At 31.9% G+C, this 23,294-nt stretch overlaps 1 protein-coding gene across 3 annotated transcripts; it reads left to right on the top strand.

Moving 5' to 3' along the window:
* Positions 1 to 2,480: 2,480 nt before the first annotated feature.
* On the top strand, positions 2,481 to 23,005 carry LOC105251555 (homeobox protein Nkx-2.2a). 3 transcript variants are annotated; one of them, XM_025413746.1, is made up of 5 exons: positions 3,181 to 3,196; positions 6,787 to 6,845; positions 17,049 to 17,155; positions 17,558 to 17,758; positions 19,886 to 23,005. In XM_025413746.1, exons 3-5 carry the CDS (start codon positions 17,062 to 17,064, stop codon positions 20,392 to 20,394), a joined length of 804 nt encoding a protein of 267 aa, XP_025269531.1. In that variant the 5' UTR covers positions 3,181 to 3,196; positions 6,787 to 6,845; positions 17,049 to 17,061; the 3' UTR covers positions 20,395 to 23,005. The 3 variants fall into 3 exon arrangements, with proteins under 3 accessions (XP_011256741.1, XP_025269531.1, XP_011256740.1); XM_011258439.3 differs by lacking the exon at positions 6,787 to 6,845 and having other exon boundaries at positions 2,481 to 3,196; XM_011258438.3 differs by lacking the exons at positions 3,181 to 3,196; positions 6,787 to 6,845 and adding an exon at positions 14,793 to 14,887.
* Positions 23,006 to 23,294: the final 289 nt, after the last annotated feature.

The raw sequence follows: 23,294 nt of genomic DNA, 5'->3' as shown, positions 1-23,294 counted from the left end.
ATTTTTCCCATTTTTCATCATGAATATTATTATAAATATTGTAAATTATATATAATATATAAATTATAAATAATAATATAAATCATAATATATTATAATATTATAAATATTATAATTATTATAATGCTAGAAATTATAATATATAATAATATTATAAATATTAGAATTATAAATGTATAATTAATAGAAATGTATAACTCTTACTGAGGTTATTTTCTGTTATATGTTAGAAAACATGTATACTTGTTCTTACGATAATAAATTATTTGATCGTAATTATATATATCTAATGTGCCTCAGATGAAACGATTATGTCGATACTATATTGCGTCTCTATATAAGGAACTTGACAATGTACACAATTGACAATAATCGGTGATAAAATAAATCAATATCGTAGGCAAAATAATTGATAGCTTCGGAATGAAGCTCTTATCTTAAGCGACAAATTTTTGCGTCGTTCAAAATTGTATTAAATTATTTTAAATTATATCAATCCTTTACTATATATATACGAATTACGATCACAAGGCCCGTGCAATTTCTTCGCGTCCCACCTTTTTATAAAATTATTAGAGATATCGAGCGTGTCAATTTTTTCTTTTGCTTTTTTTGCGACGTGCAACAACTCGCTCTTATCACTTTAACCATGATAAGCAAAGATTAGACCCATATGTCATAGAGTGGATAGATAAACGGCGTTCTGGAAATTTAACGAAGAGGTTGCGCCAAGTGATGATGCGAGACACCTCATATTTAAAATTACATCATTGTAATCATGTATTAAATCTCTGTCCCGCAAACAATACTCTCTCATTCACCATCAAGTATCATTATTTTTTCAAGATAACACGATTTTTTTTCTCTCTTTCCCGCCGAATGACATTCTTTGCAGCGATAATTGCATTGTGCAACAATTTGAATCTGTGTATATGTATGTATGTGTATATATGACTTGTTGCATAAATAAGTGAGAGGAAATACAGATAGTGAGAGGAAATATTGTTACTTTATCAAGTGCACTCGTAGCAGGCTTCGTTCGGTAGCACTTGTCGGTTAAGCCGCGGATACTTCACCTCGAGGGTCTCTTGTCATTAACAAATTGTGAGGTACAAACGATCGAGTAGCAACAATTGGCCGATTATCTCTCTACAATTGCTACTCTCATATCCAATTCAGTGCACGAATCGCAATATTATTTTCAAAAATTTTTTTATTCTTTATCTTTTATAACTTTTTTTTTCATATCGATGTTTTTACTCTCGACACGATAATTTATGTTAATTATCATCATCATAATTACATCATAATTAATGAACGATTGAAATCGAAGTGCACAATAACCAAAAAAACATAATTACGAAATAATATCGATAACAATGATAACAAAAATATGTTTGCGTATTTGTTAAAGTTATGGCTGTATCAGCTCAGTCTCTAGGCAGAAAATCCCAGCGTGGCAATTTATTATCTCTCGATCGTGATATCTTGAAATCATTTTGCACGTGATAGATATAGCAATTTACTATTTTCTTTTTTTTCCTCATATATAACTGTGCGCGACTAGTAAACGGCTGATAAAGGTTGTCCTCTTTCTAATAAAGTGTGACACGTGTATTATATAAACACGTAACACATTGGAAAATATATACTTTACGTGTGTATATAATACATATAATCGCTGCCTTCATAATAAAAAAATTTCTTAGCCAATTTAGAAATGATATTTTAGTAAATTTTAATTTAAGATTTGATGAAAGTTGCAATAAAAGATAACGTCTTTTGATTTTCTCAAAATCTGCTATTGAAAATGTAATCTATCATTAAAATAAGTATCGATAAGAAGCAAGTATTAAAAGGTCAGATGGTTTTGAGACACTAGAATGTATATATTAAAACATATTTTTTGATTTTTTAATATAGTTTTATTATATAGTTAAGATATATGTTATTTTGAGAAGCAATGAGATTTTTCGATTTATGTCATAAGATTAAGACCGAATAAAACAAGTATCGATAAGAAGCAAGTATTAAAAGGTCAGATGGTTTTGAGACACTAGAATGTATATATTATTAAAACATATTTTTTGATTTTTTAATATTATATAGTTAAGATATATGTTATTTTGAGAAGCAATGAGATTTTTCGATTTACGTCATAAGATTAAGACCGAATAAAACAAGTATTGATAAGAAGCAAGTATTAATTTTTGCGAAACTTGTTTAAATATATATATATAGGCGTCTGTATTTAGAGAAATATACAGACGATTCAGATGCGTGTTCGTTTTTTAAAGACGAGAAGAACATCGAGAAGACTCGATGATATTTCATTTTATTCGACATTACCGATTTGCGGTAGTCAAACTAATCTATGTAGGGTGTTATCACGCAGATAACGTTGCCGAAGCTCCTATCAGGTAGCCATATTTTTGATACAATATATGTATAGCTGATCGATATATCGCCACATAGTTCTCAGTAAAGCGGCTATCATGAGTTGAACGAGAATAATCTGGCATAATTCTATTTTACCAATCATCATTATTAAATTTCATATTTGAGTGCCAAATACATCGTTTTTTACATACATTCAAACGAATATAACGAAAACATTAAGAAAAAAAGTGAGCATCTTTAAACTTCACTTCATCGAGAATTACTTCCTACATCTTTCACGGAAATTGCGTTATTGTTTGTTCGATTTTATCAAACAATATTAATAAAATATTACAAAATTTATTTTTCGAAAGAATTGCGACATGTGTGATTAATCACGTCGTGTTGCATACAGAAATTTCGTCTTTTCTTCTTTGTATTCTGTCTCATCGGAAGACAAAGTTTGCGTGAAGTCATTAGTCAAAGTGGATACGCGACGATGCTTCAACACGAAATATACGTCGGATTTTCGAGGAATGAGATAATGAAATCACGCTGGTCTCTTGAAAAAAAAGGTACGCACTGAGATAATTGACGAAGAATTGTTCTGGCCCTTTCTGACGTATCTGCTGACGGTACTTTTTTGATCTCCGCGGGATATTTCTTAACTTTTTCTGCTGAGCACATAACCGGCATATTCGGGAAAGCAAAAAGAGAAGAAGAAGGTGAGAAAAATGGCAACCGGATACGATGATTGTTACGACGCTTCCTGGCATCTGATACCGCCGGATTACATCAGCAACGAGGAGGATTACAGGTAAAAAGTTCACTAAAAATAAAAAACTGTTTTGTAGCAAAAATCAAAATTATAGTTAAAGATTGGCTATCAATTATTTTCTTACATCGTCGAATAAAATTCAGAAATATAGATGGCAATTTTTAATGTTAAAAAAAGACACAATTCTATTACCTTGAGATCAATTAATCTTAAAATAATATTATTCCAAATATTAAATATTTCTCTTTTTTAATAAAAAAATATAATAAATAATCTTACGATGATTAATTAAACAAATATTATCGATAAATAACCATACAAAGTAATGTATAATTAATCGATTATTTAATTAATTTAATTTAATTGAAGAGTAGATAAGGTCAGTTTATTATCTACTCCTACATTGATTTAATTCGTTTTTCGTAAGGAAAGCTATTATTAATCTCAAAAAGAATCACCTGATTTCTCGCGCATTCATGCGGACAATTAACATATCTGATTAAACGGATAGCACCGGAAACCGGAAGCGAACATTTAAGAGTAGTCACGCATATCGGTTAGGCGAATCCTTCGGCGTAGAGTGGTACGCCTTGTTACACGCCAGGACACACACGAGAGAAACAAAAGGGTGCCGCACGCGGTGCGCCGACACCTGTTGGTTTCCATCGTAAATTTTGGATTAATCGTATTCTACTACGATACGATTCTACCGTTTCCCCATTCATTGCACCTGCGAGATCGCAAGTCGTCGAATTGGACGATTCTTTAATTTAACACATATCGCCGCCTTAATTTTTCTTTCTACATGTGCTTGCACATACTTTATATTTTGTTTTAATTATAATTATCATTCATAAGAATCATGCAACATTTAAAAGATTTTCGTAATAATCTGCTTTAATACATTTCCACTTTAATAAACTTCTATTTATGATTCTCTTATTATTAGTCACAAAGATATATGAAAGAGTGAGGAGCAGAAATTTTTCAAAGATAAATGGAACGTTTCGATAAATGATAATCTGCTTCAATATTTTTGTTAAACAAATGCTTCGAAAAATTAATCAAACAAATCAGATGAAAATAATCTTTAGAATAATTCTGAAATATTTTGTAAATAAAAAAAGAAAGAAGGCATTAATTTGTGTGGAACATTTTTAAAGAAGTCCTAAATTTTGGAAGATATTGATTTAAATATAAACTTTGCAACATTTAAATAACAAATAAATAATTTCCATATATCTCTTTTTCACATAATTTTCTTTGAATTTTTATCAAGATTTCTTTAGATAAGACATATCTCTTACAACATACACTTATTATTGGCTATAAGAATTGCTAAAAATTATGTAACTATATAAAACTTTATTTAATAGCATGTATCTTCGAAAATATTGTAAAAAACTCGGATAAAATTATTTTTAAAATTCTTGAATTGATATGAACATATTTCAAAATTCATCTTCATATTCTTATGATAATCTTCTTACATTCTTATATTCTTATATTATCTTCTTATATTCTTATATTCTATCTTAGGGGATTATTTTTAATTTTTCGAAAATCTGAATTTCTGATCGTTTTCACATAGACAAATTTTGCTAATAAACAAAAAGGAATGTGGACTTAAAATTGTTCTGCTAAGCTTGAAATAACATCTTAAACAGTTTTCTTAAAAGACGTCGGTGGCTGATGGCCTCGAATAAGTCTAGATCACATTTGACAAAATACCGCAAACGGTAGGAGGGAAGAAAGATGGAAAACGCGCTTTAGGGAATAAGGACCTCTTTTCGACAAGATCCTTGAATCAGGATGCTAAAAGATGTATTCCGGGGTAGCCCACCCGTTGTCGGGGCCCGATCCCTACTACGCTGTGTACTACGTTCATTCATGTTCCTATGAAGCCTGCTGCCTTTTTTCGTAGCAACTTATGAATGAACGTAAGGCTCGATTGTGTTCTCCACCAAATTCCATCGACTTCTTTTCTAGATGGTTTCGATGAGAGAGTTATTTCGAACAATATCATCAAAGAGCACGACTTATTTATTGATTATATTAAATGTAAATGTTAATAAATACATAATTTTAATATAATATGAAGAAGCTTTTTTCAGTGATTAATATTTCTAATCTATGTTTTTTTATCTACTCAAAATATATGTTTTGCAATAAAGAAAGAATTGTGTATAGTTTAATTAGTAAAAATTATTAATAATTACATTAAAATATGTTTCACTTTACTGTTCGTTAGATAAGAAATAATAAGTTATTATGAGACAAGCTATTAAATATAAAATATAAGAAAAAATAAATAATGCGCGATATCATAATAATTTTTTATACGATTGTTACTTACTATGATCAATTTTGTGATATAATTGTCACAATTTTAAAAAATTTTTGTGTTATTTTTTTAATTTCATGTACCGCCTCATTTTAAAGCTTTTGAACATATTAATATTAGTTACGGTAGAAAAATATTATACAGGATCCGTATTTGAAAAGTTCGAGCAAAAACCCGTATTTGAAAAGTTCGAGCAAAAATGAATGTCTTTTTGTCCATTGTCAACTATTTTAATGTTGAGTCATTGAGAATTTTTACAGTTTAAGAATCACTCAAGGGCAGCATTTAAATGAGAAAAAGAAAAAGAAAAGGTGCGTTGTGATTATCTCTGAGATCTAATAGTATATTCGAGAATTGGTGTCAAACTTAATTTCAACTCTCACAAAAGATCCTTCAGATTTTTTAATACGGCATCTTAAGAAAATTCACGGTTAAAATAACGAGATAGCGGGGTGTCTCGAAAATTTTTTCGAAAAAGTCCCATCGGCACGTACTTTAGTAAATAAAGAATCTTAGGTGTTTCTGAGCTTTCAGGTAGTAAATTACGATAATAATGGTGAGATATGCCGTAAAAGATAGACGAGTGTCTATTCATCACACCACGTTTCCCGTTTCCGGTCATTCAGAATTTCAAATGTATACAAAATTTCAAGTAGCCACTCTGCTGACTAAGTGTTTCCACGAAGAAAAATTTGGTTCTATTTGACCTTCCCGACATTTTTTCTTTTCATTCTTAGCGGCTCAAGTTTCAAAGAAACATCAAAAGAAATACTGAGTTCATTGTACCTTGTAAATTTTCATTTTAAAACATTGTTTTTTTCATATTTATTTTATAAAACTGTCATTAAATGTTGCCATTAGAATTACGAATATTTTTTGTATATTTAAATGTGTAGACGTTGAATTAAATTATATAATTAAATTATACATAGATATAAATTATATATTAAATCTAGTAAACTACCATGTATGCTAAAATATTTTCTATAATTACATACTTGATGAATAATGAACTTTGGATCATATTCTGAATTCCTCTTTCAAAAGTATCTCTAAAAGTGGCTTAAGTCTTCTGATTGGCTGGAAGTCATTTTTCAGAGGCATTTTTATCGACCATAATCTGATGTTTATTTATTCAATCATTCACATTTATTTTTCGAGCAAAGAGAACTCGAGCTAGAAAATTTTTTTCTTTAGCTGTAGAGAATATATATATATATATATATATATATATATATATACACTATTATAGTACTATCTATATTATCTATATTATCTATATTAGCGAGTCCTATCACCTGTCAATGTGAGCACGTGATTTAAGAGCCAAGATGGATTTAAATGGTAAGTCCAGCTATCACATTATTAGCTTCTGTTCATCAAATCGTTAACTTGAACATTGAATTTAAAGTATGACCATTATGATGTTTAACATAAACGGCGAACGAACAACCGCAAAGTGACCACCAAGTTAATCCGCTATTTGAGGAGGGTATCCCGCCTTCTCTTCAAAGTCAAGTTAATCCGATCATTTTCCACTGACCACCCTGCCGGATTTGCTTTTCGGTTTTTTACTCGTTCCGTCTTTGCGGCTTTTAAAATGAATGAAAGTCGGTCGAAGTGACAATGTGTGTGTGTGTGTGTGTGTGTGTGTGTGTGTAGCTATATTTTGAATAAATAAAAGAAAAAGAGTAAGACGAGTAGAAGAAGAGGAGGACTTTTGCTTTGGCTACCTGATCACCTGCAATTAAATGGCAGTGCAACTTTATATACGATCGGCATTATACGATCAATTATTAATGATATGATAGAAACTGGCAGATCTTATATTATTTTACGGTGATTTTATTTTTTTATTGAAGACACATTGATGATAAAAAACAAGGATATGTAAAAATGAAAAGTCGCATGAGAAGTGAAATTATTTGACTATAGAAGAAACATCACATCTTTATGTAACCATTAGTATTATATAAACGTTATTTTGTTTTGTAATAAAAATTTCTCTATTTTAAGAAAATTTACGATATATTCCAGTTAGCGTTATAAACCGTTTGAATCGATAAATTAACCAAAGGAGCGAAAGTTTTATGGCTTTTCAATAGTTAACTAATGACATCAATATTGTCTTTTTAAAAAGATTTTTCATGAGCAGAAAGAATATTTTCATGAAAGTCTTGCGTATTATGGCCTCGTAGTTGGCATATTTAATAGATTTGTAGTCAATAAAAATTATTTGCTTTTACTTTCTTTGCTCAAGCTCTTCCTCTCTTCATGTGACACTTTTTGGAAGATAAATAGATCTGAATGTAAGGAATGTGGTTTTGTTACTAGAAAAAATTCAAAGGCTAAGAATTCTTTTGTTAATAAAACAATACTGCTGTTATATTGCTAGTTATTTTGAAAAGACACAGGCATAGACACATAAATAATATATACAAAATAACATAAAAGTACATTATTTTTTCCTAAATCATTCCTTTCTTTTAATTTTAGAAACATGCTTAAATTTTGCTAGTCATCGAATGTTTCCCTATCGAGTCAATTCTTTTGTGATGCTCGCAATATATGCATACAGAAACGTTATTAAACTAGAAGGCTCAGGAAGATTCCCACTCGATCATTGGAGGATTGTAATAATTCGCGGCACGATCCCCTCGACCCCGGTTTTCACATGACGGCGACGGGAGCGGAGTGAGAGACTGCACCGCGGCGGCCGCGGGGGTAGTAAAACAATGAGACGCAGACAAATTGGGTTGCGTGCTCGAAACAAGTTGGCACAGCTATCGCCAAACAGTCGTGGGAGCTCGGCAAATGTTGCTCGATTGCCCGAAGAGCTCGAGACTCTTCCATTTTTTCCCGCCGACGCTCAGAACTCCCAGAACGAAGAAGGACATGAGAGAGAAAGAGAGAGAGAGAGAGAGAGAGAGAATTGGAATTGCGGAAAACCGACAAATGTCTCTCGGATCTCTTTCTCGTGTTGAACACGATTCTAACCGAGTTAGATGATGAGACCCGCGAAGAACTAAAATATGCCTTGTTCGAGCCCTAATCAAAGAAATGTAAGACGTAGGAGCAATGCGAGTGTCTTCACTGAAGGTCAGTGAAATACCCATTGATCTTGAATGAAAAATTTTATCGTTTTAGTATTTTTTCTTTAACTGATTCAGTTTAAGAGAGCACATGGCGATGATTTTATAATATTATTCATACTTTTATAAATTTGTATTGATAATTATTTAACAATGTTATCAGTTACATAATATACAGTAAATTATATAAAAATTAGTAAGTAATACCAAGTAACACTCCATTACAATACATAATTGTTATATAATTATACAATATAGCAGTATATAAAAAAGTAATTATATAACTCATAATAATCATAATATACAATTTTTGAAAAATATAATATGTTGATGTTAATTAATTAAAAAAGATAGTATTAAAAAAGTTCCTTATTATTTTCTTATTAATTTTTCCTTCGATAAGCGTTCTCGGATTAAACGTTCCTAAATGCAACACCGATGAAGCACATGTAAAAGCATAGTAAGAAAAGCAGCAGCAGCAGCCATGGCACAGATTTGGGGGATAGGCGGAAGGAAATTTGGAGGAGACTTCGACAGGAGAATGATGTTTAATGTCATGGTCAAAAGCATACTCTTATACGGAGTCGAAATATGGGGATGGAAAGAATGGAAGGAGATTGAAGCACTTCAAGAGAGATACATAAGACGGATATTAGGCTTAGATAGATGCACGCCAGGCTACATAATTAGAGAAGAAACAAAGATAGAACAAATCAGTATAGAAGCCGGAGGAAGAGCGCTAAAATACCAAGAAAAAATAAAAGGAATGATTGATAACGAAATACTGAGAGAATGCAGAAGGGAAATTAGCGATATAGAATGGGAGGGTACACAATGGAGAAGGATGCAGATATTTTACAAGGAGGGCAGATTAAACCAGTGGACAAGAAAAGCAAGAGAGGAACAGGGAAAAAACATGATAGAAGAATGGACAATCAACTACAAAAAGAAAAAATTGGAAGAGAGAGAAAGGAAGATGGAGAGATCGAAATCAATAAAAGAATACAATAGATGAAAAACAATTGAAAGAGCGAAATATTTGGAGTGGAACGAAAAAGGCACAAAGTTGAAAACAATCGCAAGATTCAGATGCGGAAACGAATGGAAAGGTGATAGATACTGGGAGAAGGAAGGCAAGAAAATGTGCAGGCTGTGTGAGGGAGAAGAGGAATGGCACCATATATTAAGAGAATGCCCGGAATCAAGAGCAGCCAATCCCAGCGAAGAATTTATAATGGCAGAAAATGGAAAAGGAATAGAATGGATGCTGAAGTTGTGCAATAAAAGGAAAGAGAGAGAAAAACTGAGTCAAGAAATAAGTGTATAAATTAATATAGAAAAGGTGTAGATGTAAAACACGATGTAAGCAAAACACAGAACATGTATCCCGAGAAGGGAATCATTATTCTAAAAAAAAAAAAAAAAATTAAACGTTCCTATAATATCAATTATTAAATAAATTCTTAAAAATATATTTGTTACAAATTAATCATAATACTAGGTTTTTTCTATTTTAATTATTCATATAATAGGAATTTTATTTATAAAAAAGTTTTTTGTACAATGATCATTTTTCATTATTATTATCCTTACAAAAGTATTTGAAATCATCATCATTCATATTTGAAATCATCATCTCAGTGAAATTCAAGTAAAAAATTGTACTGAATGTCTCTTGACCACTAAATAATACAGGTGTCTTCCCGATTTTCGATATCTGATAGCTTTTATTTCTAGAAATAAATCTGACGGTCAAGACGTGGCCATGAGAAAAAATCAGGAAAATCGGGTCCACCCTCTTCCGCATTTTTTGACTTTCTGTGCGGCGAAGCCGCGCGATTGTACGAGGGCCGGTCTGAATAAACCGGAAACTCGCTTTATCGTCGCTCCTGCCTCTTACCTGTTCGTAGCTTCTGAATCGCGCTTTTCGAAACCCCATTTTCCACCGTGCTACTGTCGGTACGCGTGTGTATTTATTGTGAGTGGTTCGCATTCAGGTGCGCATCTCTCTTCGCGATTGGATACAACCTGCGACTTTCCATTCAACGACAAAATGAATCCGACAAATCATCAATTTCAGAGCGTCGACTCGATCGAGATAGAAAATGTGGTCTCTCGTTTAAAACGGAACACCCAAATATTATTTTTAAATTTAACGAAACGCAAGAATATTCAAGATGAATTAAGGGTTTCGAGAAAAAGCCCCTTAATTGTAAAAAAGCCTAGAATTGTAAAAAAATTTGCACATCATGAACATTTTAATTCTCTTTATTAACTTTACGTATATCTTCTTCAATTTTATTATATTATAATATAATGTACATTTTCTTTGTAAAAAAATAATGTACATTTTTTTTTGTAAAATGATCTTCGTCTTCTTTTACCAAGGTTTTAATCATTTTGAGATATATTATATTGAAGAATTTCTAATGCTACTTTGTATTAAGGAGACTTTGCAACATTTTAAATCTTTTCAAAGATATATAAAAATTTATGTATTAATTTATTAAAAGATGATAAGTAATAAAACATTTATCTTTATCTAAAATTTTTGTAAAGAAACTGTATCAAAAAAATGCAAGTAAAATTTATTTGGATGATTTAAAGAGTTTTAAAAATTGCGAAAGCTAATTATTTTCACAAAAATGTATCTCACATATTTTCTGTGCATTTTACTAAATATCCCGCATAATTCCTAATAATATATCTTGATATTCCCTACGTTCAGTAATCAATAATGGCATGCGATCTTAACATAAAATACTGGCATATTATAACGATATAATATACTTATCTGCGATCGAAACATCGCGAAAGAAGGTCGCGAAACGAATTCGATTCGATTGAATCAGAGTCCACGGATTATTATTTTTGCGCATAATTGCGACGGATAACGAAACGCGTGTTGCGCACTGAACGATAATCGCGTGAAACAACAGGGACTTTTATCTATCATTAACCCGATGTAATAAATGCGTGTCCGCGAATAATAAGTAGGTGGTATAAAAAAGAAATCAGGTCAGAGCCTTGTCGCCGATGACGTGTCTTTTTTTTCACGCGCCAGCGTCGCGATTATCGGAGAAAAAAAAGAACCGATCGTCACGGAATGTGCACGTAATAAATGCCTCGCTATAAAATTAGCCGTCACACGATTTTCGTCTGAATTATGCCGACTGTATCCGGATTTATTTAAATAAAAATTTAAATTTCATTTCTCACTTTATTCATTCGCGAGTTTTCTCGATTGCAACTATAGATTGACAATTTCAATTCGATTTCGCGTCTTCGAAATTTTGATTTGAAAACTTCTAAAACAATTTCTAAAAAAAGATCAAGTTAGACATATAGAAGAAATGATAATTTATTTATAAGAATTTTCTTTTAATAGAATATGTTTCCTTTATAGTTACAATTATAATATTTTATATAAACAGTCATTTAATGCAACAGTCATTTAAAACAGTCATGAAATTAAAAATCAAATATATATTAAAAATATTTTTGAAAATTATGTAGAAAATTATATTATTTTATAATTTATATTCTTTTATATAATATATATACTATAAAAATCTCTGTTATTTTCTCTTCTTTCTTTGTCTCTTTCTTTTCTTTCCTCTCCATTTCTCTCTCTCTCTCTCTCTTCTTTTTCTTCTCTGTCTCATGATATCAAAAACTTTTATAAAGTTTCTAGAACATTTGATCAGTTTCGTGAGTACCTGTAACTTCTGGCGTTTGCCTGAGTAATCTATCTCTAAAAGAAGATTCATGTGAAAGACTTCATTTAATATTATCACACTGTTAAATTAATAAATTAATGATGCGTACAATGCGAAGATATGAATTATAATTTACTTTGCTGGAATATCTCAGTTTTTACAAAATTAAACATATATGCCTCACTTCAATTAAACTTCATTTCGCACCCTTTTATTTTTTAATCGAACAAACAAGTTCCTAAAAGAGGACAGTTGCTGATCGATCATACGTATCTCGTTTGCGTTTGTGTAACACTCGGTCGTAAGTCGCGACCACGCTTCTAACCCAGTTTTGCGTATCAATAGGCAACGATCTGAGTACCACAGGGGGAGAAAGAAAGAGAGGGAAAGAGAGAAAACAGGGCAATGGCAGGGGAAGAGGCTAGGGGCAGGTAAGGGAAACGAGTGAAAAATCGAAATGACACAGTAAAAGCACCACTAATGCTCTTTCACATTAACACTCGACGTAAAGTATGCTCTCGGTGTAAAAAGCCCCGTGATCGATGAAGCTCGCCGATTGGCTCGCTCGTCGGGTGGATTGAAATCAACCCCCGGGCCGCTGGGCGACGGTTTTCCGACACGCGACCATCCCATTGGCTGGCTGATGGTACCACCCCTCGGTAACTTACCCCCGTAATATTACCAGAATCGCTCGGAGTGGCAAGAAATTTTATCGGATTTGATGCCACGAAGAAAAAGATGTGTTTTTACATATAATTCTTATTTTTATACACATACATGAAAACTCAATTAGACAAAGCAATTAATTAGATAACTGTTAATAAAAATATAATCGTATATAAGTATTAATCAGTACGAGTTATTTGCTAAAATAATATCTTGATTTATCTTTTAATATTGAATCACTATCGTATTGTTTTCCCATTTTTAATTTATTTTAAAAATACGAATCAAAAATTATACTTTGTATTTTATCTTAATCATTCATCAGTTTATAAAACAATTTATTTTCAATAATTATAAAAAAAGTAAGAAATATATTGAATTTTTCTTAGAATAAGCTGACTCGATTGAGAGAATGACATTTAATAGAATATAAAAATTCCTTATATATGTTAAGAAGAATTCTAATTTAATTTAAATTGGTGTAGCCTTATGTAATTTTTTTTCTAAAAAAGAGAGGAAGAGAAAGAGAATGTTGACCTAAGAACTGTATTTTTTTAAATATATTGATCCTGATAAAGTCATTTGTTTATTTTTAGCTGAAGAATAAAAATCAAAGCTAGTATTTTACTACGCAATCTTCTACGGAAAATAAGATAAATAAATATTTTTTGATTATTATGATTATATTGTTAGATTATATTGCTGACAGTACGTGCATGAAAGAAAGACAACTCGTATCAGTGAAGTTATTAATTCAACTTAAATAAAATACTTGCGGCTCCAATAAGATAAAACCATTGAACCCTCATCAGAATATTACATTATCAACACTGTATTTATTTTTTTAAACGAAGCTTTTAAAGAGATGATAAATTAAACGAGAAACGAAACAGACGTTCTTCTATCCTGAGCTTCTCCCGCCGGAAACTTTCCGTAAGTTACCGCCGGGGAACAGGGTGGGATAGAAAAGCTAGCAAACGGGAGGGGATGAACGTGAAATCCCGCCCCAATGTAGAATCCGCCCTATGCTTCGAGGGTGCTTGACGGGCGACCTACGAACGAACACTAGTCGTCAAGTGCTCGTCGAGGACACTTAAAAATTACAAGAAGTGTCCTTTAGTAGTTCCAAAAAGGAATTATGACCTGCTTTACGGGTTCTTCGGATGGACTCAGTAATGACTGACAGTTGCGAGTGCGATACGAAAATCAGTGAATGGACATTGGATTACTTGTTGGACTAGTTATTATGTTTGTGCTGGCATAAGGATTTTTGCCACGAAATCCGTGAACTCTTGTGAAAAATTATATTTGTTAATGCTAAAACGAAGAACTATGATAGTGTTATATAACAGAAAAAGAGTGACCATAAAATTGGAAAACGGAAGATATGGGCAGTTGCAATCACAAAAAGATCAAAGAAATTAAAAAAGTTGTTAAGAAAGTTGCTCCAATAAGATGTAAAAAAAAATAAGTAACAAAATAATAAATAACATATTACATAAATCAATTGTGAATCAATTTAACATATTAATAATTTTCCTCTAAAAGGAAAGTAAAAGTAAAAAATTTTATCTCTTTTCGAAGCAAAAGAGACAAAAATCTCACTAGCTTTCGCATTGTGCGAAGTGAGTAAAGAAGAAAGAGATCTTTCAATTAATTTTAATTTAAAATATTATTGGAAAATCGAAGAAGAAAAAAAGAATTAGGATTGGATTGGCGATTCGAAGAGACTTTTAAATATATGAAGATGTGCCGTCGGTGAAAGATGTAACATGTACTGACGCTAATAACAATCATCTCCAAATCTTTTCAAAATGGTGGACAAAAATAAGATTTTACCCTGGCCGCTGCTACCGTATCCTAGTCTTTTAAACCACGTTTGGTACAGTCAGCTTGCATTGAATACTAGGTAAATAATATTAATGTTCGCGCTAATCAATAATCTTTGATTAATCGAGAATTTTTTATGATTATCGAATTCTTGCACATGTCTTTATTAAGATATATCATGTAATATTATATTGATATTATGATTCATTGGAACACTATTATTTATCAATGACACTTTATGTAACATCAAGAAATTTCTCATTATTAAAATGTATTTACATACTTAGATAATAATTATTTATATAATTATTTAATATCACATAAATTGTGTTGTACATATTAATTCTGTGTGTACATATTAATTCTAATGTACTTAGATAGCATAAAAAAAGTCAAAAGTATTGCTTCTTCTAAATATTTTGTATTTTAATAGAAATATTTTATAATTCTATTAATATGAATATTTTAAAATCCTCACTTTAGAATTTTTATGTAAAATTTACATATTTTAGCAAATATATTATAGTATATTTTCTTAAATTATATGCACAATTAATTTTGTCAACAATAAAGAGACGAAAGTGACACTTATGTTATATCTATAACAATTCTTTTACAATATAATAGTCATCCAATATTAAATAAATAATCATAAATCATAATCAAGACATAATTTTAGCAAATAATTCGCGAATTAATACTGTGGATACTTGTCTATTTTTTTTACGTAATTGAGATGTAAAAAACATCGTAATTACAAGAGGTTGAAATCGCGGGCGATTTCAATGCTGGTACTTTCAAATAATTATCGCTTCTCGCGAGGAAATGATTTTCCTCTAATATTTTAATCTGATTTTTATGACGAAGTCAAGATTACATGAATTCGATAAAATACGTAAATAAGTGAAATTTAATACGAGAAAAAGTTATTAATTAAATCACAAATGTCAGATAGCTGTAAATAGAATAAATTAATTTGTGATTGTGACAATGATTATTAAGACAATCTAATAATCAATAATCACTTGTGACATATTTAATGATTTTCTCTCGTACAGTTAAAGTGTAAATATGTGTAAATGTATGTTTATCTGTGAATAAGAAGGAGAGCATATAATCATATATCTGCAAGATATAAAATTGTAATTACCCTGTTAATGATCAATGTTCGCCGAAACTTTTCCACTTTTTCTGTAACTAAAAACTGCCGTTTTATCTCGTCGCAAACTCACACAAGTTTTCTCAGACGCACGGCAGCCTGTAAATAGTTAAAAAGAAAGCTTATTCAGAAACACCCGCGTTTCGTGTCGGAAATATTTAAGAAGCCGAACGTGCCACGATAATGGCTCGCACAGCTTAGTGTGAACGGACCCAAAAATTTGTTTCTACACGCAGGTCCGTACAGGTTGCTTACAAATGAACGCGGGAAGCAGGTATTATGTACCCTCGAAGACGTCTCTCTAATCCTGCAAGAGCCGATGGCTTCTTGACGGTTTCAGGGCGGCTTCCAGGGTCAGGCCTCCTTCCTAAAATTGGATTTTACCGGCCAAAAACATCTTTGTACCCGACTTTCCGACTCGCAAAATCCACCCACGAATATAGTTATGTTTATTCAAGTCCCTGAAACGAATTGCAACTTTGTACATACGTACGTATGTTCGTTTTATTAGAACAAAAGTTATGCGCGATATCAATTAATCGCAAGTTTCTAATGCCGCAAGCGTATTGGCTATCAGAGATAGAGATGTCAGATTTCAAGCCGATTTTTCGGAGAATTGAATTTTTTTAATCGACTTTTTTCTATCATTTTTTAATTTATATATAGATTATTTATTTATATAAATTATTTATATATTATATATTTTAATATACATTTCTTATTTTTTATATAATTATATATATATGCATATACATATGTAGGTATGTATAATGTATATTCCCATTCTAATAAATATATTATTTCGACAGGAAATTGATTCGACAATAACAAATAGCAAATTGATTGTTTCACTATTATGTATCAATGCAAATTAAAATCTAATATCTAATATCTAATATACTAAATAAATGATTTATCTTCATGTAGCATTAATTTTTTGTTTAGACTTTAAATTTATCCCTTAAATGACATGTAATAAAGAATTTTCTATATATTTTATTATTATGTTATAATACTTTCTATTGGTATCATTTCTAGTATTTCTTTTTAAATTAAGATTAACAATCAAATTTTGTTGCAGACTGCTCGAAAGTATGAAAATGCCGGCTAGGACATCCGGTTTCGCTATTAGCGACATTTTAGAGTTAAACGATACCAAGCCGTCACAAGAAGAAACAGATGCGCAAGGTACACAAAGTTATTGTATTAAGTAGTTACATTTTAACGTAATTAAGAAATACATATTTCGTATTTCGTTAATTGCATTATTAATTAGTAATTGAACAATTATTACAATTCGATAATCGAAATATCAAGTTTAAAGTAATATAGATTTGTCTAAAAATCTATAATATGAATCTTAAAAATTTGAGTTGATTCAATTTTAATCTCTCTGATTAATACATGTTTCGAAATTTAAAAAAAAGAAAGATAATATATATATATATATATATATATATATATATATATATATATATATATAAATTAAAATTTAAAAAATCGGAGAAAGTATAAAGTCCTAATTTTCTTTGGTTATAAAGTTTTAGCTATTAAAAAAACTAATACATTTTCTGGGGTTTTGTGTTTCAGGTGCCACAACCGTTCTACCAATATCCAACGACATGCCACTTGCTTATCAACAATTTCTGGAGCACACGACTGCCATGCTACAACCTATGCACCCTATGAACAGGGGTACGTTGCCGCCACCCCCGCCCGGATTATTAGGTTGGCCAGCTGGACCAGCGCTACCGACAACGTTATCTCAACCCTTGGTGGAAGAGGTGAATGGTGAGCGTGAACATGTTATCCCTTATTTAATTGTCCAGAGATCAGGGGCACGCGATGACAAAAATTAACGACAAGCAGCATAATTTGACCGCAATTACGTCATTATATATCGAGAAATAATTATTAATATTTTAAGAAAACGCGAGAAAATAAATTTTCCATTCGTCAAAGATACCATTTGTATTCCATAAAGAAAAGACCTTTGGCTGAATTCACTTTCCATCGAAGTGCAAGATTTCTCGCCCCCTTTCTTCGCACTGGTAGAAAGGGTGCACACACATACACGTGTGTGCGCGCGCGCGCGCGCGCTTTTGCGGGCGGAAGGGCGCGAGATGGAAACCCTTATTTATTTAACACCCTACAATTGGTCCGCGAGGGTTAAGCAGGATCTAATGGTCCTGTAAAAGGTTCTCGTGGGTACCGCACGGCGATTGGTCCGCGAATGAGGACAGATGTCATACCGGGGACAGATGCGCGAGCGGCGGGGGCCCCCCGGGCCCCGGTCCTCGTTAAATCAGAATCGTCACGCCCAAAAAATTCGTCGGCGACCTATCCTGCTCCTTTTTATCTTCCTCTCGCGCGGTCACGGTTCGCACGAGCGAAAAATCCGAGCGACGTGTCGAACCGACATGAGAAACGTCGCCTGCGAATAATCGCGGTCGTCCTGTAACAGATAAAGAGGGGGTACGTACGATTGAGTGGATCTTTTTTACATCAAACGTTTATATTGTTCACTGAATGGTGTATTGTGTATATAATTCTCTTTAAAGCAGATTTTTCAAAATTCTGGACGGATTTAAATATGTCTGTGAATGATTTTAGAAAATCATTCACAGACATAATTTTCTAAAATCTGTGAATGATTTTAGAAAATTATACAAGTGCAATATATACTTGAAAAAATAAGAATAAAAATTACTAAATACATGATGAAACATCAAACAAGATATAAAGATTGTTATCATGATGCCTCTTTTAATTTTATTTTATTAAGGAATAAATTTAAAAAAATTAAATTGCACTTGGTTTCTTTAAATAAACGAGTTTAAATTAAAATTAAAATAAATTAAAATAATGATAGTACATATATTTTATATGCGAAATCTAGTTCAAGAAATGATTCGCAATTCGTATTGGAAGAACGCGAGATCCCAAAGCTATCGCATAGCTTCCTTTGGAGACATTAGTTAGTGGCGAGTGTCTAATTGAAATCACAGTGCGACTGCGAGTATAGCCTAATCTCCCATGAAAATGATATGGTTGATCCCATAGGGTCCGGAGCAGGGGTATCAAATAGGCTTTATATTGGTTCACACCCTCCTTGAACGGGTCCCCGGGGGTCGCTCACAAAAGCATATTGTACCACGGCGAAAGCCAGTATCCCAACGTCGTACATTAAATTAGCCGATATCCCGAGCCAGATCGAACACTTTGCTACGGGACAAATCAAGTTATTGTTCATAGTATAATTATCATGTCAACAAAATTATATTTATTTTGTTATTGTTTCATTCTTGTCATTCTTTAAAAATCTCTAATTAAATATTACGGTTAATTTACAAATTATAATGATATTCACGTTTGATCGTTTCTATAATCGATTAAAAAATTTCTCATAGAATAGTATTATAAAAAAAGAGATCAGAGATCTCTTGGAATATCGTGAGAGAGTTGAAAGTTTGTATATTTATAGAAAGTGAAGTTTAATTAATCACATATAGCATATCATGAGATTTAACGATATAATTCATCGGTACTGATTAGAAGAACTATTAAAAAATCAATGCAGGCGTGCATCTGCCGGTAATCAACGCTAAGAGCAATCGACGGCGCCGGCTGAAATGCAGCTGCAGTTGGTTATCATCAATCAAGTAATTGAGTCGATCATTTACTAAATACTATACTTCCATCACGTCATTTAACATACTTATCTTAACGATGGTTTATAGCTGCACTAAAAAATACCTGCATCACACGCAATCGTGTATAACAAAAATTCAGATCAATATTTAACAAAATAATACGAACAATCTAGTCAATATTTATGCTACGTCGGGATTCTTCTACAGAATGGCATTGGTCTTTCGAAATGAAAATTAATATCGCGATAATATTTCTTGTGTTCAGTTCTTCAACAACCAGACTCGACGAGTCCGGCGATCTCGGACATGTCGTTCCCGTCGCAGCAGGAGAACAGTCACGAATCGTCTAAGGACGAGGAGTCGCAGGACTTCGAGGACGAGCAGCAGGCTGGCAACGAGACGGCGCAACCCCACGAGACCGAGCACAAGAAGCGAAAGCGACGAGTCCTGTTCTCCAAGGCGCAGACTTACGAGCTGGAGCGACGTTTCCGTCAGCAGCGTTACCTGAGCGCGCCCGAGCGCGAGCATTTGGCCTCCATCATTCGTCTCACGCCTACCCAGGTGAAGATCTGGTTCCAGAATCACAGGTATAAGACGAAGAGGGCAGCGAGCGAGCGCGTCGAGGCCGGCGGCAGCGGGTGCTCGCCCAGGAGGGTTGCTGTACCAGTGCTGGTGAGAGACGGTAAGCCCTGTCAAAAGCTGATGGAGCAGACGTATGCCGGAAGCAATCAGGTTCCGATGTCGTTCGGCATACCACAAAAACTTTGGTGGTAGAAAAGATCGGGTTGGTTGAAGAAAAAAGAAAGGTTCGCGCAATGAATGATCATTTCGCGAATCATCGGCGATAAAGACGCTGTGATAAGATGTGAATATAAAGAACGGATGTAAGGAATTGTTCGAAATGGAAAAATTCTAGCAATGTTGAGAGCGCGAAGAGTGCATGAAAATTCATTATGATACACGATAGTATGTACGATGATTATGTGTTAGTGATTATAAATTCACTATGGATATTGTCGAAAATTCATTTGGAAAGACCAACAAAGAAACATGAAGAGTTATAATACGATTGAGATTAAACATCAATCAAGTGAAAAGAGGAAGATTGATAGAGAAATAATTTTGATTCTTTCGATTCTACATGTTTTTCGACTTCTAGTGAATAATTGATGCATATCCACTCGAACTCTTCTGATGTAATTCAGATGTGCGACAAAATTAAAGAGACGCACAGCAATGATGAGATAAAAAACTAAGTCCACCTTCGAGTTATAAAAAGCGTGATTAGCTGACACACTGAATTTTAACTATCGCGTGTATTTTTCAAAACTATCGATCTTCAAAAAGAATAGCATTACGCATGAAGTTTTGATAGCATTTCATAAAAGACACGTGTTCAAAGATACTGACTTGTTAGGAAACTGAAAACGATCGATATCTTTCTAAAAGAAGGATTATTGTCGAAACTTAATACGGGAAATTGCTGTTTTACGATAGCAATAAATACTCGTTTAAGTCGACGTGCGATGAAAAATGTGCATGGAAAGTTTAGCAAATGGAATGAAAATTAAACATTCAAAGATATAGATGATAGAAAGAATGTATCCAGCTCATAGAAGGTAGCAAGAAGATGAATTTATTAATGATGTGGGATACATATTCTTAAGAAATGTCGAAGCAGTCGAATATTTCCTTAATATTTCAAAAGACAAGCAAATATCGCAACATATTACTTCATAAAATTACTTACGTAGAACACATTATTGCATATAAGCGAATATTTAGCTAATTAAAAAATAAAATGTCGATATTGACAATTTGAGGAATGATAAAACCTGAATGTTCAAAATACAAGTAAGTGTGGAAGATTAATAATAACGCAAAGTAGTTTAACGAAAACAGATAATTAAAAAACTGCGAGCCCTTTGCTCGGAATTCTTCAGTTTCTTAAAATAACTGAAATCCAGTGTACTACAATTAAAAATTGTTGCGGCTAGTGTTGATATTCATAAAAAAATTGAAGACAGTGCGAATACCGTCGAAAACCAAAGATCGCTTTCGCGTACGAGCTAATTTCGTGTATGAACTAGAGCTTGACGTGAATAAATAAATATTTAATTATAGATAAAAAAACCGTATAAAAAAGAGTTTCTCATTAAATGATATCGATGTTGCGTTCTTACGAGATAAGATATTTGTACAAACTTGTTACACAATATCCCGGTTACTTACGTAGAATTCGAATTTAGTCCTTAGAATGTGTGTCGTAGAAAAGAATATCGTAAATGCAAAGAATTTCGATTTAATCCTGAGGTGCACCATGTCGTCTATCATATAATTAAATTCACGCACATTTAACGTCTTTTTTCGAATTTTTCGATAATAGATCACACGAGAATAAATTACTGCCAATGAATTAAAGTCGAATTTAATTAAATTGTGTATGTATGTGTCTGTGTGTATGTATAAAGTAGACATGCAGAGTTCTGAAGAGCCATCTTGAAAAATAGAACGATGTCCAGAAATACTAAATTTCGAAATTGAAAAATTAATGCAAAAAATTCTAAACTAATATAATTTCAAAATTAAGCAAGCAAAGTTCAGAAATACAATTTTTCTTAAAAATATAAAACAGACGAAACTACAATCTCGAAATCAGGTGAGTGAATCACTTCTCAATTAATTAATACATAGCTAATCTATGATTCCGCACATATTTTTCTCATGTTCTTGAAAGATTCAGATTTGGCAGATATCTGATATATTTAATAGATTCTCAAAAAATTCTATACTCGCAAGATATATGTAGCTACGATTATGGTTCTATATTTCTTGATTGTCTAATGCGACATTTTCGTTTCTCGCAATAAATTTGCTCGAAAGAGGAAATAAGTGGCCAGTTTGGAGGATACATTTAATAAGTACATATATGTCATCCTCATTAAATATTTTCTTCGGAATTAAATATGATTTTCTTAATGATTTTTTTATATGTACTTGAAGAAAATTAAATGAGGAAAACTTGCCACGATGATATGATTTCAAATGGAATGATTCATTGATATTAACACAGGCTTTGTATCTTAAACTGACATTGTTATCTCTTAAACTTAAATTCTTTAAATAGTACATTGATAATGCATGTACTATCCTGATAATGTTACATAATTATTATGATGTTTGATGTCATAATAAATCGAAGAATAGAAAGCGAGATCGATACTGTGAGCAATCGTAAGAATATATTGCAGTGTTTCGTCCTTAATTAATTAATTACATATAAACTGTATATATGTACATTGTGTATGATACGTATAGTAAACTAATATATCAGAAGCGTATTTAATAAATCTTGATCCTAAGAAAAGTAAATTTTTTTACTAATCTTGACCCAAAAATCACTTCAAGTCTCTCTCTTTCTTTCTCATTTTTAATTAAAATTAAAAAAAAAATCAGAAAAATTAAATATATGTGTGTATGTATATATGTTTTACTATATTGTAACAAAATTAGTCCAACAAATCGAATCTCTATCTAGAAAAATCAAAAGCAAATTATTCTTGATATATTTTTTGTATTAATATATTATCAACATTTTATAATAATTCGTTGCAGAAAAAAAATCTTAAATAATGTATACATATATATATATATATATATATATATATATATAT

Source organism: Camponotus floridanus, unplaced genomic scaffold, assembly GCF_003227725.1.
Source record: "Camponotus floridanus strain SB8 unplaced genomic scaffold, Cflo_v7.5 scaffold7, whole genome shotgun sequence".
NCBI lineage: Eukaryota > Metazoa > Arthropoda > Insecta > Hymenoptera > Formicidae > Camponotus > Camponotus floridanus.
The sequence above is the reverse complement of the archived record's forward strand: the minus strand, read 5'-3'. Positions and strand labels throughout refer to the sequence as shown.